Source organism: Eumetopias jubatus, unplaced genomic scaffold (assembly GCF_037043125.1).
Source record: "Eumetopias jubatus isolate StellerSeaLion01/CBP00866 unplaced genomic scaffold, mEumJub1_p1.0 scaffold_7, whole genome shotgun sequence".
In the NCBI taxonomy this organism is placed as follows: Eukaryota; Metazoa; Chordata; class Mammalia; order Carnivora; family Otariidae; genus Eumetopias; species Eumetopias jubatus.
The window spans coordinates 60,762,939-60,775,665 of NW_028274813.1; the positions used below are offsets into that span (position 1 = coordinate 60,762,939).

A 12,727-nucleotide genomic window follows, 5' to 3' on the forward strand; every position below is an offset into this window, starting at 1 on the left:
TTAGATGATCACAGTAGATCACAGTTTTCACCTGTATCGTGGGCATATCTTTCTGGCATAGGAACAAGTAATTCTTCTTTTTCTCTTTTTATTATAATAATTTTGCATGGGATTTGACCTTCATACTTTTTAGTTATTTTTATATAAAAAGGGTTTTCCTGGACATCTACACTAAGCAAGGTACGAAACCTTCTCTAACATCACAGAGTTCCCTCTTTAGTTCTTTTTGTATGGGGCTCAGTAATAGGGTGCCTTGTTTTCTGAGCTTTTCTTGGTTCTATTGCCAAACCCCACTTCAATTTGAACCTTCCCTTTTCTTCATCTCTGCTGTCTATCCTGCTGAATTTTAATTCCATTTCTTCTTTGGAAGCATTGTGACTATTCTTGGCCTTTTGTTCTTCCACAGACATTACCAAAACAAGTTTGTCAGTTTCCTTGAAAAACCCTGTTAGAATTTATTTTCTGTATTTCATTTAAGTATTTAAAAATCATATATATCTCAGGGCACTTGGCTGGCTCAGTTGGTGGAGCGTGCAACTCTTGATCATAGGGTCCTGAGTTCAAGCCCCACATTGGGCATGGGACCTACTTGAAAAAAAAAGAAAAGGCAACAAAAATTATATATATATCTCTTTCATACATTGTTAAGGGTAAATACTGCTTCAAGGTACTTTTGTTTTAGATGCATGTGTTGTTTATGTGTGTATGTATACATACACATGAGTGTATTAGGATATGTGTCTCTGTCAAAAAGCATGACAACCACTGCCCAGAAGGCTACTTCAGCACTGATTCCCCCTTGGGCTTCCTCTTTTCCATTTGGTATTCATTTTCTTATTGACTAAACTAGACTGTTTTAAAGCCACATGTTTTTATTACTCGGTTCCATACAGATCTCTAGGGGAGAACTGCTGATAGTGGTGATGGAGTTTGAAAGGGGCTGAGGGAAAAAATGCAGGGAGTTTCCTGCCTCCCTTAAACCTCACCCCTCGGGACCCTTTCTTACACATCTGCTCATGCAGTCAGTTGGGAACTGCTGCTGGGGTTTTTAGATAGCCTTCTCATCCCTTGCCAGATGGTCTAGGGGTTTGTAAAAGTAGACAAGAAATCAGAGAGAATAAAGAAATAATAGAAATGTCTTCACTCTTAGATCAGTTTGAAGACAAATAGTCTATATTCCTCAGCCACCAAGGTGTTGGAATTCTAACAGATAAACCTCAAAGCGCCCTCTGCTGGCAGCCAGTATTAACCACCACTAGTCAACAACGAAATAATGCAGATTTCATTGGTACATATTTTTAAGATGGTAATCACACATAGGGAGTTATATTTATATTCACTATTATGTCCTCCAACTAACCAAATGGAACTCAAGCACCATAAGTTAAAATAGCTCTAAATTATGCAGAATCTACAGTTTTGTTCTGTTTTGTTTTTACTACGCTTTTAAGTATTACAAACCTAAACACTATTTGAAGATGAAATGGACTAGTCATTTATAATTGTTGAGAATAATTGTTATGTTAAAAATAATTGTTTTGGACATTTTTATTATGAGCAGGTGTCAGTATTTCTGGAATAAATAAATGCTGTGTGTCTGTGCTTCTAACTTTACATTTTTCCCTGGTCAAAACAAACTCATAACTAATCCTCTTTCAGTCTTTCTGTGAAATTTCTAACTGCCTAAAAGAGATTATCATAAAGAAGAATAAAGCTAAATTCTTGGATTTATAAAATAGTTTACTACAGTACAGCCTTAAAAATAAAGTTAAATAAAATTAAATGGAGGAATGAAATAACATCTTGAAAATTCAAATCATCCACTAATTTCTAAATTGATAGTTACTCGTGTATTAGCATAGTTATAGGAAGATATTCAAAATATCAACATCACTTATCTTGTTCAACAGAATTAACTATTTTGTGTATTTATACACTAACATATACAGGACTTGCTTAACTTTTTTCTAAAAGGATTAGAGAAATTTTATGGTTCCTAATTTTCAAAGCTCTAATAATCTTGTGCCTATGTACTGAGGTCACTAAAACCTCACAATAACTTTTGGTATAACTCAATGTACCAGTGATAGTGTTTACCCTCAAGAGAAGAAACTCTGAAACAATCTAGTTTTAGATCTTTATATAAAAGATCAATAAATTAATTCATTTTCCAGTATGAATTAATATTTATTAATTTGCTATTTGTAAAACGTCTGTATTAAATTACCAGTTAGGCCCTTCCTGATTAATAAGTCTATGGAGTCTACTGATTATAAATAGATCCTTGGGGAAAAACACAACCATAAAAAATTCTTTTTTTTTTTAAAGATTTTATTTATTTATTCATGAGAGACAGAGACAGAGAGAGAGAGAAGCAGGCCCCCAAGGAGCAGGGAGCCTGACGTGGAACTCGATCCCAGGACCCTGGGATCATGACCTGAGCCAAAGGCAGATGCTTAACATCTGAGCTACCCAGGCACACACAACCATAAAAAATTCTATTTTAAGAATATTGAGAATAAAATTGGGAAAGTGTGGGGCAAAAAGCTTACCAACAGGGTCATAAATTTAATAGACAAATAGAAACTATCTATTTAATGCCATTCAGAGCACTTTGATCTGTATTAAAAGTTCTGTTTCCTTTTGTTTAATTACATACTTTGTTTCTATAGTAACTCTAAAGCATATAATCCGTTGAATGTTCCTAAGCCTTTTACATGGTGACTTCTTTTCAGTCGGTAAACAGTAATAACAATATAATCCTTGTTTAGAACTTCATCTTCTTCCTGAAGCTCCCTTAATTAGTACGCAATAGAATTAAATGCAACTGCAGTCTCACTATACAAATTTGAATAATTAGAAGAAAAAATACAAATCCTAAACTAAGTACCTTAGTTTTCTAGGAATTTACTGCCACCTTCAGGTTTTAATCAAAATGCTTTAGTACTATAGCTTTTACATTTCTAGGAGAGAGTCCCTGGTTAATGCAGTAGAAATATTAACATTATTTTTTGGTTTTGAAGGCAAAGTGCTTTCTAACTTAGATTGAAGTACAAATGTCTTTCATGAAATGTGCTTTCATTTTGTCTTGTCTTTTATGATTCTTCTATAACATGTAATTGAAAATCAAAACCTACAGTTTGTTTTATCAGTCATTATAACTATAATTATACACTGGGAGCTCCTAGAAGACTGTCCAAAATATACTTAAGGATCTTTAGGTTAAATCTAATGAAAAACCCTTCAACAACAAAACTGTTTTCAATGTTCCATGTATTGATGCCGACCAGCCAAAGACCACCCTGAACTTACCTGGCATTTAACAAACTGGGTCTCTTGCTCATTGCAGTGAGGAAGCATATGCCATAGGGGATTGTGGGTGTCTGATAAAGAAGGTATTTTATTTTATTTTTATTTTTTTTAAAGATTTTATTTATTTGAGAGAATGAGAGAGGGAGAGAGAGAGAGAGAGAGAGCATGAGACGGGGGAGGGTCTGAGGGAGGAGCAGACTCACCACCGAGCAGGGAGCCTGATGCGGGACTCGATCCCAGGACTCCAGGATCATGACCTGAGCCGAAGGCAGTCGCCCAACCAACTGAGCCACCCAGGCGCCCAAAAGAAGGTATTTTAAAAAGGACTTACAGGATTGTACTGTATTAGGGGATTTTTGGTAGGGCTCAAAGAAGTGTCAGAAAGTGGGGGCAATTCTATGATTGGGCATCTTGATTAATCTTATTTATAAGACAGGAGGAATGAAGTGAGGCCAAAGATGTAATAGATAAAGAAGTAGCAGTCAGTCATATTAGCAATAGGGGGCGGTTGCATGTTTTCATTGTCTGCCGACTGACCTTGTTTCTATCTAGACTTAGACAAGCTTGGGAGGGGGAGAAGGTCTTGGGTTTTTTTTTGTCTCGCTTCATCACAGTCAGAGTGGCCTTGTTTTAAGAGGCTGTTTATGCTTAACGGGAGAACCCCAAGGTCTAGCAATGAGTGCCAGGCAGTTCCTAGTTTTCTTTCTCACATATACATTTGCAGCTCTACCAATATCCTTATTTTTTATTCCTTGAATTTGTGGTGAAATTACCAAAGTTTATTATAATTTTTAAGATGAAAATCAACAGAGTATGAAGCCCTGGTGTTTGTGATAAATTTTGCAAGGGTCAGAAACCCAGCTCAAAAAAAAAAAAAAAAGCAAAAGGGGAATTTATTAGAAGACTCATGTGACATGAGAAGGATTGTAGTACAGAGGGAGTGTGGGTCCGCTGAAAGCAGGAAGTTAAATGCCAACTACCTGTCGGTCCCCTGTCTCTTCAGCTCCCTGTGTCATCTTTCTACACAGGGCAGGAAACTTAATTGCCTGTAGTTCTTAAACTTTATTGTCTTCCTGGTTTCAATATGAGATGGAGACGGATTCTGTTTCCACAGTCACAGCTTGAAAGATCTCAGCAAAGGGTACTAATCAGGACAGCCTGGGTTACATGCCCACCTCGTCTAAACTGTGACCGAGACTGGCAGACCATGAGAGAAATGGGTGCTCCCGCTGAAGCCACATGATTGGGGGAAAAGCCTTTCTTGGAAAAAATGGAACTGCAGTGCCCTGCAGACAAAAGAATTGAGGCCCAGCAGGGAGCAAAAATATAATAATAATCAGTTCTGGGTTAGAAATATAATATTTGCTATAAAGAAAAAGGGCAAGAAGCAAGAAGACCAGTTAGACCATCACAATCATCCCAATAAAATACAGTAAAGGCTTGAATTAGGGCAGCATCTGGGGCACAGGACAAAAGAGGGTGATTTCAGAAAATGTTTCAGAGTTAAAATCTGTAGGACTTGACAATTAGAAATGGGGAGTCAAAATATGTAAATAGCCCTTATATAGGATTTATCATGTAATAGCCACTGTTCTAAGCACATAGTATATATTAATTCATTGAAACCTCCTCACAACACTATGAAACATTTAGAATTACTATTTTCATTTTCAGATGAGGACATTTGGAGGCACAGGAAGGTTAAGAAATTATCCACAGTCATACAGCTGGTAAGTGACAGAGTTCACACACACTTAGTCTTGCTCCGAAGCCCATTGAGTTTAGTCAGCTGCCACAGCCTGCCCAGGGCCTGAATTTGGGTGGATGGCTTCATGAGTCAAGGGTGGGAACAGAGGAGGAAGACAACTGGGGTTGGGGCAGGGATGTGAAGAAGAGATAATGATTTGGTTTTGTACGTGTGAAGTTCAAAAAGCGTGACCACCAGATGGAAATGCCCCGCAGGTAACTTGTAATATATAACTTGGGTTAGGGCAGAGATTTAGATTTGGGATTGTCAGAACATACATAGCTGAAGTCAATGTAGTCATTGTAGTAGTCATTAAGTAGATGTACTTAAACATCCTGAAATCATAAATTTATCCTCAAACAAGTGAAAGCACCTGTTTTTTCCATTAACAATGCCATTTTTTAATTCTTTCAATAAGTGAAATATAGTATTTCTTTTCCCATCCCTCTAATAGCAGATGTCGTTTAGCCTCTGCTCAAGGATCTGGTTTCTTAAGCAGTTTAACATAAACTGTAATCTTTCTGGTAGAGATGAAAAGTCAATGAAGTGAGGGAAAACTTCTAAAAGGGCTTGAGTGAGGGTTATCATGCAGTCTGAAGGAAAAAAAACAAAGAGAAGGTGGAAGAATAATGTTGGTAATTATCACAGAATCACTGTTTCTGGTGATAAGGAGAAATAGGCACCCTCATATACTGTTACTGGGAGTGTAAATTGGTACAATTTATTTGCAGGGAAATTGGGCAATATTTAATAAACTATAAAAAAAAATCCCTTACCACTTGACCAAACAGTTCTACTTGAAATTTATGCTACAAATATACTCTTTCCCAAGGTCAAAAACGTATGTTCAAGAGTATTCACTTCAGCCTTGTTTGATAAGAGAAGAAGGAAAGGAAAAATCTAAATGTTCATCAATTCCATAGCATGGAATTCCATGAGGTTATTCCATAAAATGAATACCATGCAGTCATTAAAAAGAATGAGGTAGATCTCTGGGGGCTGATAGGGAATGATCACCAGGACATACTGTATTTAAAAAGGATTGCAGCCCCTGCACAGTTCAGTCAGTTGACTGTCCAACTCTTGATTTGGACTCAGGTCGTGACCTCAGGGTTGTGAGATTGGGCCCTGGGTCAGGCTCTGTGCTCAGCGCAGAGTCTGCTTGTCTCTCTCTCTCTCTCTCTCTCTCTCTCTCTTTCAAATAATAAACAAAATCTTTAAAAAATAAAAATAAAATTTAAAAATTAAGAAGGAAAGAAAAAGAGAAGTGCAGTAGAATACACGTACTATTCCTTTAATGTAAATAATAGGTCCTGCCATGCCATACTTTATTAACCTGGCAGAAAAACAACCAGTATAGGGCTAGAATCTTACAGAATCTTTTAAAGCTCAAAATGGAGGTAGAAAAAGAAAAAGTCCGGAGAACCAGTTGAGTGCAGGAGGCATCTTGCAGGCATAGTGGTCGCAGCCGCAGCCTCTCCTTCCGGGGGGGGTCTCCTCCTGCCTTGGCAGTCGTGCACAGAGAGTCGTGCACAGAGAGTGGGCTTGGGCCATGACTGGTGCTGCAAACTCCCTTGAGCAGCTCTACCGGGAGGAGGGAGAGGAGAGCTCTAAAGAAAGGGAAGGAGGGTGAGTGAGCTCCCACTCCTATATGCCTGAGGAACCCCAACAGAAGCCTTGGGCATAAGAGGGTGCAGCTCAAGTTGGTGTAGGAAAGACCCAAACCACGTTGGCCCTTGTGTAGTGGATACTGTTATTATATATACATATATAAATATAAAATATAAGCTAACACCGTGGGGTATAAGCTTCAAATCAAAAATTGCTAGAGTCAATAAGTAATTTTAACAGTGCCTGAAGTCTTAAAAAAAAATCAATTTTCCTTAATAAGTGCAGTTGCCTGTAGGTGTACTTAAACATAATATACTTAAATCATAAATTTATCCTCAAACAAGTGAAAGCACCTTACTGTTTTTGCCATTAACAATGCCATTTTTTAATTCTTTCAATAATAAGTGAAATATGGTATTTCTTTTCCCATCCCTCTAATAGCAGATGTCGTTTAGCCTCTGCTCAAGGATCTGGTTTTCTAAGCAGTTTAACATAAACTGTAATCTTTCTGGTAGAGATGAAAAGCTACCATGTGGCTGCTTCTGGACTAGAATTATGACACTTCTCTCCTCAAGAGAATGCAGCAGTGTGCTGGCAAGGTCACCCACCTCAAAACTGTATTAGGAAAACAGGAAAACAGATAAGGAAAGGAAAAGTAAACTTTAAAGACTGTTACTACATAACGTTTTCCCTTGACCTTTAATAATAAAATGTGTCTTTGAAAGAGAATGCATTAGCTTCAAGTTTAAGAGCAAAGAAATTTTAGACTTACAGTTACTTTCTAGTAATAGAAAGATGGATGGATGGATGAATAGGTGGGTGGGTGGGGAAGAAGGGAGAGAGAGATAAACACATTTTTCAGAAAGATTAGCAACTTGAGATAAAATCAACTCAGTTTTAGAACACTCTAAATATGGGCACCTGGGTGGCTCAGTTGGTTAACCATCTGCCTTCGGCTCAGGTCATGATCCCGGGGCCGTGGGATTGAGGCCCGCATCAGGCTCCCTGCTCTTTGGGGTACCTGCTTCTCCCTCTGCCTCTGTCTCTCATGAATAAATAAATAAAATCTTAAAAAAAAAAACCCAAATATAAGTTCTGTCACAGTATTTTGCCTCTGGTACCTTGTGAAAAACCTCATGACCAGAAATTCCCAATATATATAAAGAGTAAACATATTAGAATTCTTACATCATGTTCATTTTGTTTTAAACATGAAAAATATTAAATAACAACTTTCTGTTTATACATCAAATACAATTCCTGGTACATGGCAAGCATTAAAAATTACAGGTACAGGCTGCCCGTGAAGTCAGGGTCCATTCTGGTCCAATAAGCTGGCCAGAGTGGGAAAGCCTATGGCATAGAAAGAACTTAGAGGGGGAAGTGGGAAAGGCCTGCGCAGCCCAGTAACAGGGGAGAGATCTTGGTCAGCAGGGCACCAGAAAAAAAAAGAAAGTCAAAAGTAAGATGATAGCAGTGTGTCCAGCACAATACCAGAAAGGGGATACCCTCACCAGAGAACTGATGACTCTCACCAAAACAAATCTGATCACAAGGTTGTTTTCACACAGATTTTCCTAGAAGGAGAGAACTGACTTGAGGAGTCAGGTCTCCTTCTCAACTATACTTCCCAATTTAAATTATTAAACTGACACTTGGCTGCCCCTTCAATCCCCTATGAGTTGGTCAACCTAACTTCCCCAGAGCTGTCACCTTGAGGCATGTTACCAGTTTGCTAGGGCTGCTCTAACAAAATGCCACAGACTGGGAGGCTTAAACGACAGAAACTCATTTTCTCACAGTGCTGGGTATTAGAAGTCCAGGATCAAGGTGTTGGCAAGTTTGGTTTCTTCTTAGGTCTCTCTTCTTGGCTGGCGGGTAGTGACCTTGCCCTGTCCTCACACAGCCTCCTCGGTGGGCACCTGTCAGATGTCCAAATTTCCTCTTCTTTTGTCAGTCAGATTGGATTAGGGTCCACCCTAAAATCATCTCATTTTAACTAATCACCTCTCTAAAGACCCTATCTCCAAATACAGTCACATTCTGAGGTGCTGGGGGTAATGGCTTCACCAGATGAATTTGGTGAAAGGGGTGGAAGGCACAATTCAGCCCATTACAGGATATATAGATAAAGTTCAAGTTTCTGGGCCTGTGAAATAAAGGGCAAGACTGGGCCACAGTGTCCAATGGGGGAAACTGCCTCAGTTAATCCCTCCTGACCCAGCAGCCACAATTCCTGTAGTTCATCCATAAAGACAATATAAGGAACATGCATTTTTCCCTAACCCCATTCTAAACTTCCATGTTTTTTAAAAAAATATTTTAGATTTCCTTATCTTCAGCAATTAAAATAGTTTATATTCCAATTTCCATGGGACTACATAAATCCTAACTAGTATATTCATCCTGCATCGACTTTTTTACCCTATAAATTCATTTTAGTTCAGTTTTAATGTACTGAACTTACTGGGTCCACAAACAAAATCTTCGAAATAACAGCCAATGTCCCTGTTTTTCTTTTCAAATAATTATCAGTGAGGTGTACACAGTTCTCTGAGTAGTGTTTGAGTTCTAAGTAACAATATGTATTTGAGAACAACCTGAGGAAGGCTGCAATGAAAAGTGCTCAGGCTACCAATGAGAGGGACAGAATGAGGAGTGTGCTCTTAATTTGCTAATAATTATTAGTAATGCACTGGATTAGTGATGGTTGGGGTGTTTTTTTAATGGAAAATGGCTGGAAGGGATGGGCTGATTATGAAATACTGGGAGCTGTGGGAGGAAAGGCCTATAAACTGATCCTAAAACAGAGACTGATTATAAACATGACAGCAGCGGCAGCAACTGATCATATCACACTTCACAGATTCTAACAATCCTCCTAAACCTTTTGACCAGAGTCTAATGGCAAACTGCCAATATATAAATATAAAAATATTTATAAATGCATTTTATAGTACTTTATTTTATAGTACTCTATAGATGATTATAGTTGTATATGTTTTCAAAGTAAATGCACTAATCGTAGTTTTTAAAAATATTTTCTATATTTAGAATTTCAGAACATATGCGGTACATTTTTGTTAAAGTATAACATATATGTATATTTTAAAATTAAGTATAACTTGCCCATCTTGAATATCTAAATATACCCCAACAGAGGTTGAACTGTGATGTAGGGAAGCAGAAACATTTGTTTAACACTCCAACTCTCTGTACCTATTAATGTAAATTGGCTGAAATCATTCTTAGAAGTGGACAGGTTATAAAGAACTTACCCACGAGTAATTCAAGACACTACAAATGACACTCAACACATCTTTTTATTATATACTAAATTTAAAAATACAAATCTTATTAAAAATGCTTATGAAACATTGTATACATAAGTACTGTCAAATACTATTGGATTATGACATTATGTACATTTGTTAAGGTTAATTAGAAACAGAACAAAGTATATAACTTTGCTGATAATGAATTTCAGAAGTCAAATATTTTAACATTTGGCAACTGTGAAGTAGTGATCTGCACAGGAAGATGTTTGCAGAGGTAAAATAGTAAGAAAACAAACGGAATAATGCAGATATTCCTGCCCTGTTAATAAGTAGCTCTCTTCCTCATCCTCTTCAGTCTCATTATAACAGAAATTAAAGTGCACAAGACCACCAGGAAAACTTGATTTGGTTGTACCCTAATATATACTACAGCCAATTGTGCTGCCATATTGAGGGTTTCAATTCTTTGTACTGTTCCTGAGGTTTTAGAAGTTAATTTTGCATGTGGCTAAGGGAAGAGAGGCCAATACTTTCTAAATTGCACCAAGTGGCCTTAAAGTGTAGAACCACCAAAGATAAAAATATTAATTTGGGAATAGACTCAAGAATATTATCCCTGTCTACTTTGCCCTAGGAATAAAATTAAGATAAGAACCTAGTTTTACCTCTGAAAAATGCTTACTAAAAATCTGTTTCAAAAGGTCAGACATGAACAGCAAGCACCACAATACTGTCAGTTACTATTCACCACTTATATACTGCATCATAAATACCAGGCATAAATACCTGACCTCTACAGGTTCACAAGAAATACAGGTAGAAGCATGTTATTACTTGACACTAATTTTACTAATTAAGTATAATTTGTAAAAATAGGTCACCACCATACAATCAAGGAAGAGGAGAAGAAAAGCTCCTAGTCTACAAAAGTGCTCCCTTTAGCTTTCAAACCCAATAGCTTCATTTTGGGTAAAACAAGATTGTAAAGAAAGGTCATCAGTTCTAAATAAGCTGATGATGCCATATATACATACTCACGTATATATGTTTAAATTTCAATTCTGATTTAACACAATGTACTAGTACAAACCATTTATAGGAAACATTTTATCAGGCTTATTTACAAACACAATGAGTGACAAAGATATGGAAAAATCAAAGAAATTGTAGACAAATATAGCCATTTAGCAACATAGTTCACTAAAGATAAAACAGATTTGCATAATGTTTTTAAAAAACAAAGAAAAAAATTTAGTAAGAAACCCCTACCATATATATATATACCTATTGGTCATTGGACCTAAAAGGCAAATAAATGTAATGATCATGATTAAGTTTTTATTACTATCTCATTGACATATCAATATGAGGTTTACTTAAGAGTACTACCTACAAATACAGTCTCATGATTTGATGAGAATATTAAGTTATTGAATACATTTTTAACTCCCATGGCACATCACACTTGATAACACTAATAAGGTAGCTTTAGATAACACTTAAATCATGATTATGAATGTTTAATTGAATATTTTCCTTTCTGTAGCTGTGAAATGTAAAGCTTAGATTTGCTTCCATCAGGCCTCTTAAACCAAACTTCATCATGGTTAATTGTTGTAATTACAGCACTAAAAAGGGGGGGGAAAAAGGAATGAATGAATGAATTGCAATACGCCTCCACCACTCATTTTAGAGTACTAGCCATAAAACCAAAATAGCTGGACTGCAAGAGTAGATTCAGATATATAATTGTCATTTACCACAATGCTGCACTATCAGCAGGGCATATTGTCAAAAACATCACATTCAGCAACACTTAAGAGACAATCTCCTTTCTTTCCTTAATAGAACTGGTCATATTTACTATAAGAACTATTAAATGCACATCGTTCCACTACATCCCCACCCTAACCCACCCCCCAAAAACACACAGTGGAGCTAAAAACACTAATTATATAGTATTACACCTCCAATTTATATCAGCCCAGGCAGTAGGAAATCTTTGATTGTTTTAAATTTTTTTCAAATGCTTTATTTTTTCAGAGTATCCACTTACTTTAAGTTTTTATTTAAATTCTAGTTAGTTAACATATAGTGTAATACTGGTTTCAGGAGCATAGGAAATCTTAAAAATACCAATCCCTAATTCCCAGTGTCAAAACATCTGTAGGTACTTGTATGGATTCTTTTTTTGACACTACTTATCTTTATGTAGAAATATTTTTAAAAACAGATTTGTGTTTAATACTCTTATAGTATTTCATCTCTTTTTAAATCACATTTATGCTAAGTACTCAGTAAAATGTCTTAAAAGTAGTAAGATAAAGCAAAGAATCTAGGGGTATCACATAGAACCTAGTAATTAGCTCAGTGCGCTTCTATGAGGAAAGTTATTATACACAATGCTCCTACTATCCTAAAACTTTACAGATGAAATTACAGTCCAAGTAAAACCACTATATTTGGAAAATGAGTATTCTTCCCTAAATACAAACACTGCATTTACCAGTCATACCTAGAAAAAGATACTTTCTTACTATAGAATGTTACCACTCTGAGAATTAAATCCTAAACTACTGAAGGAACAAAAGCAGTGATTAGCATTAATATTTTCCAAAAGCTACAACCAGATAAAACTTAGAAGGCTATCAGGGTGCCTGGCTGGCTCAGTCAGTGGAGCATATGACTCTTGATCTCGGGGCTGTGGATTTGAGCCCCATATTGCGTGTAGAGATTACTTAAAAAAATAAAATCTTAAAAAAAAAAAACAGAAAAACTT

General features: G+C 36.6%; 1 protein-coding gene across 1 annotated transcript in view; it reads right to left on the reverse strand.

Moving 5' to 3' along the window:
* Positions 1–10,058: 10,058 nt before the first annotated feature.
* The window catches only part of BRMS1L (BRMS1 like transcriptional repressor), a 30,259-nt gene continuing 27,590 nt past the window's right edge, over positions 10,059–12,727 (reverse strand). The window contains exon 10 of the mRNA XM_088024637.1: positions 10,059–11,576. Within this exon, the coding sequence (XP_087880763.1) occupies positions 11,459–11,576 (118 nt within the window). The 3' untranslated portion in view covers positions 10,059–11,458. The remainder of the gene's footprint in view (positions 11,577–12,727) is intronic.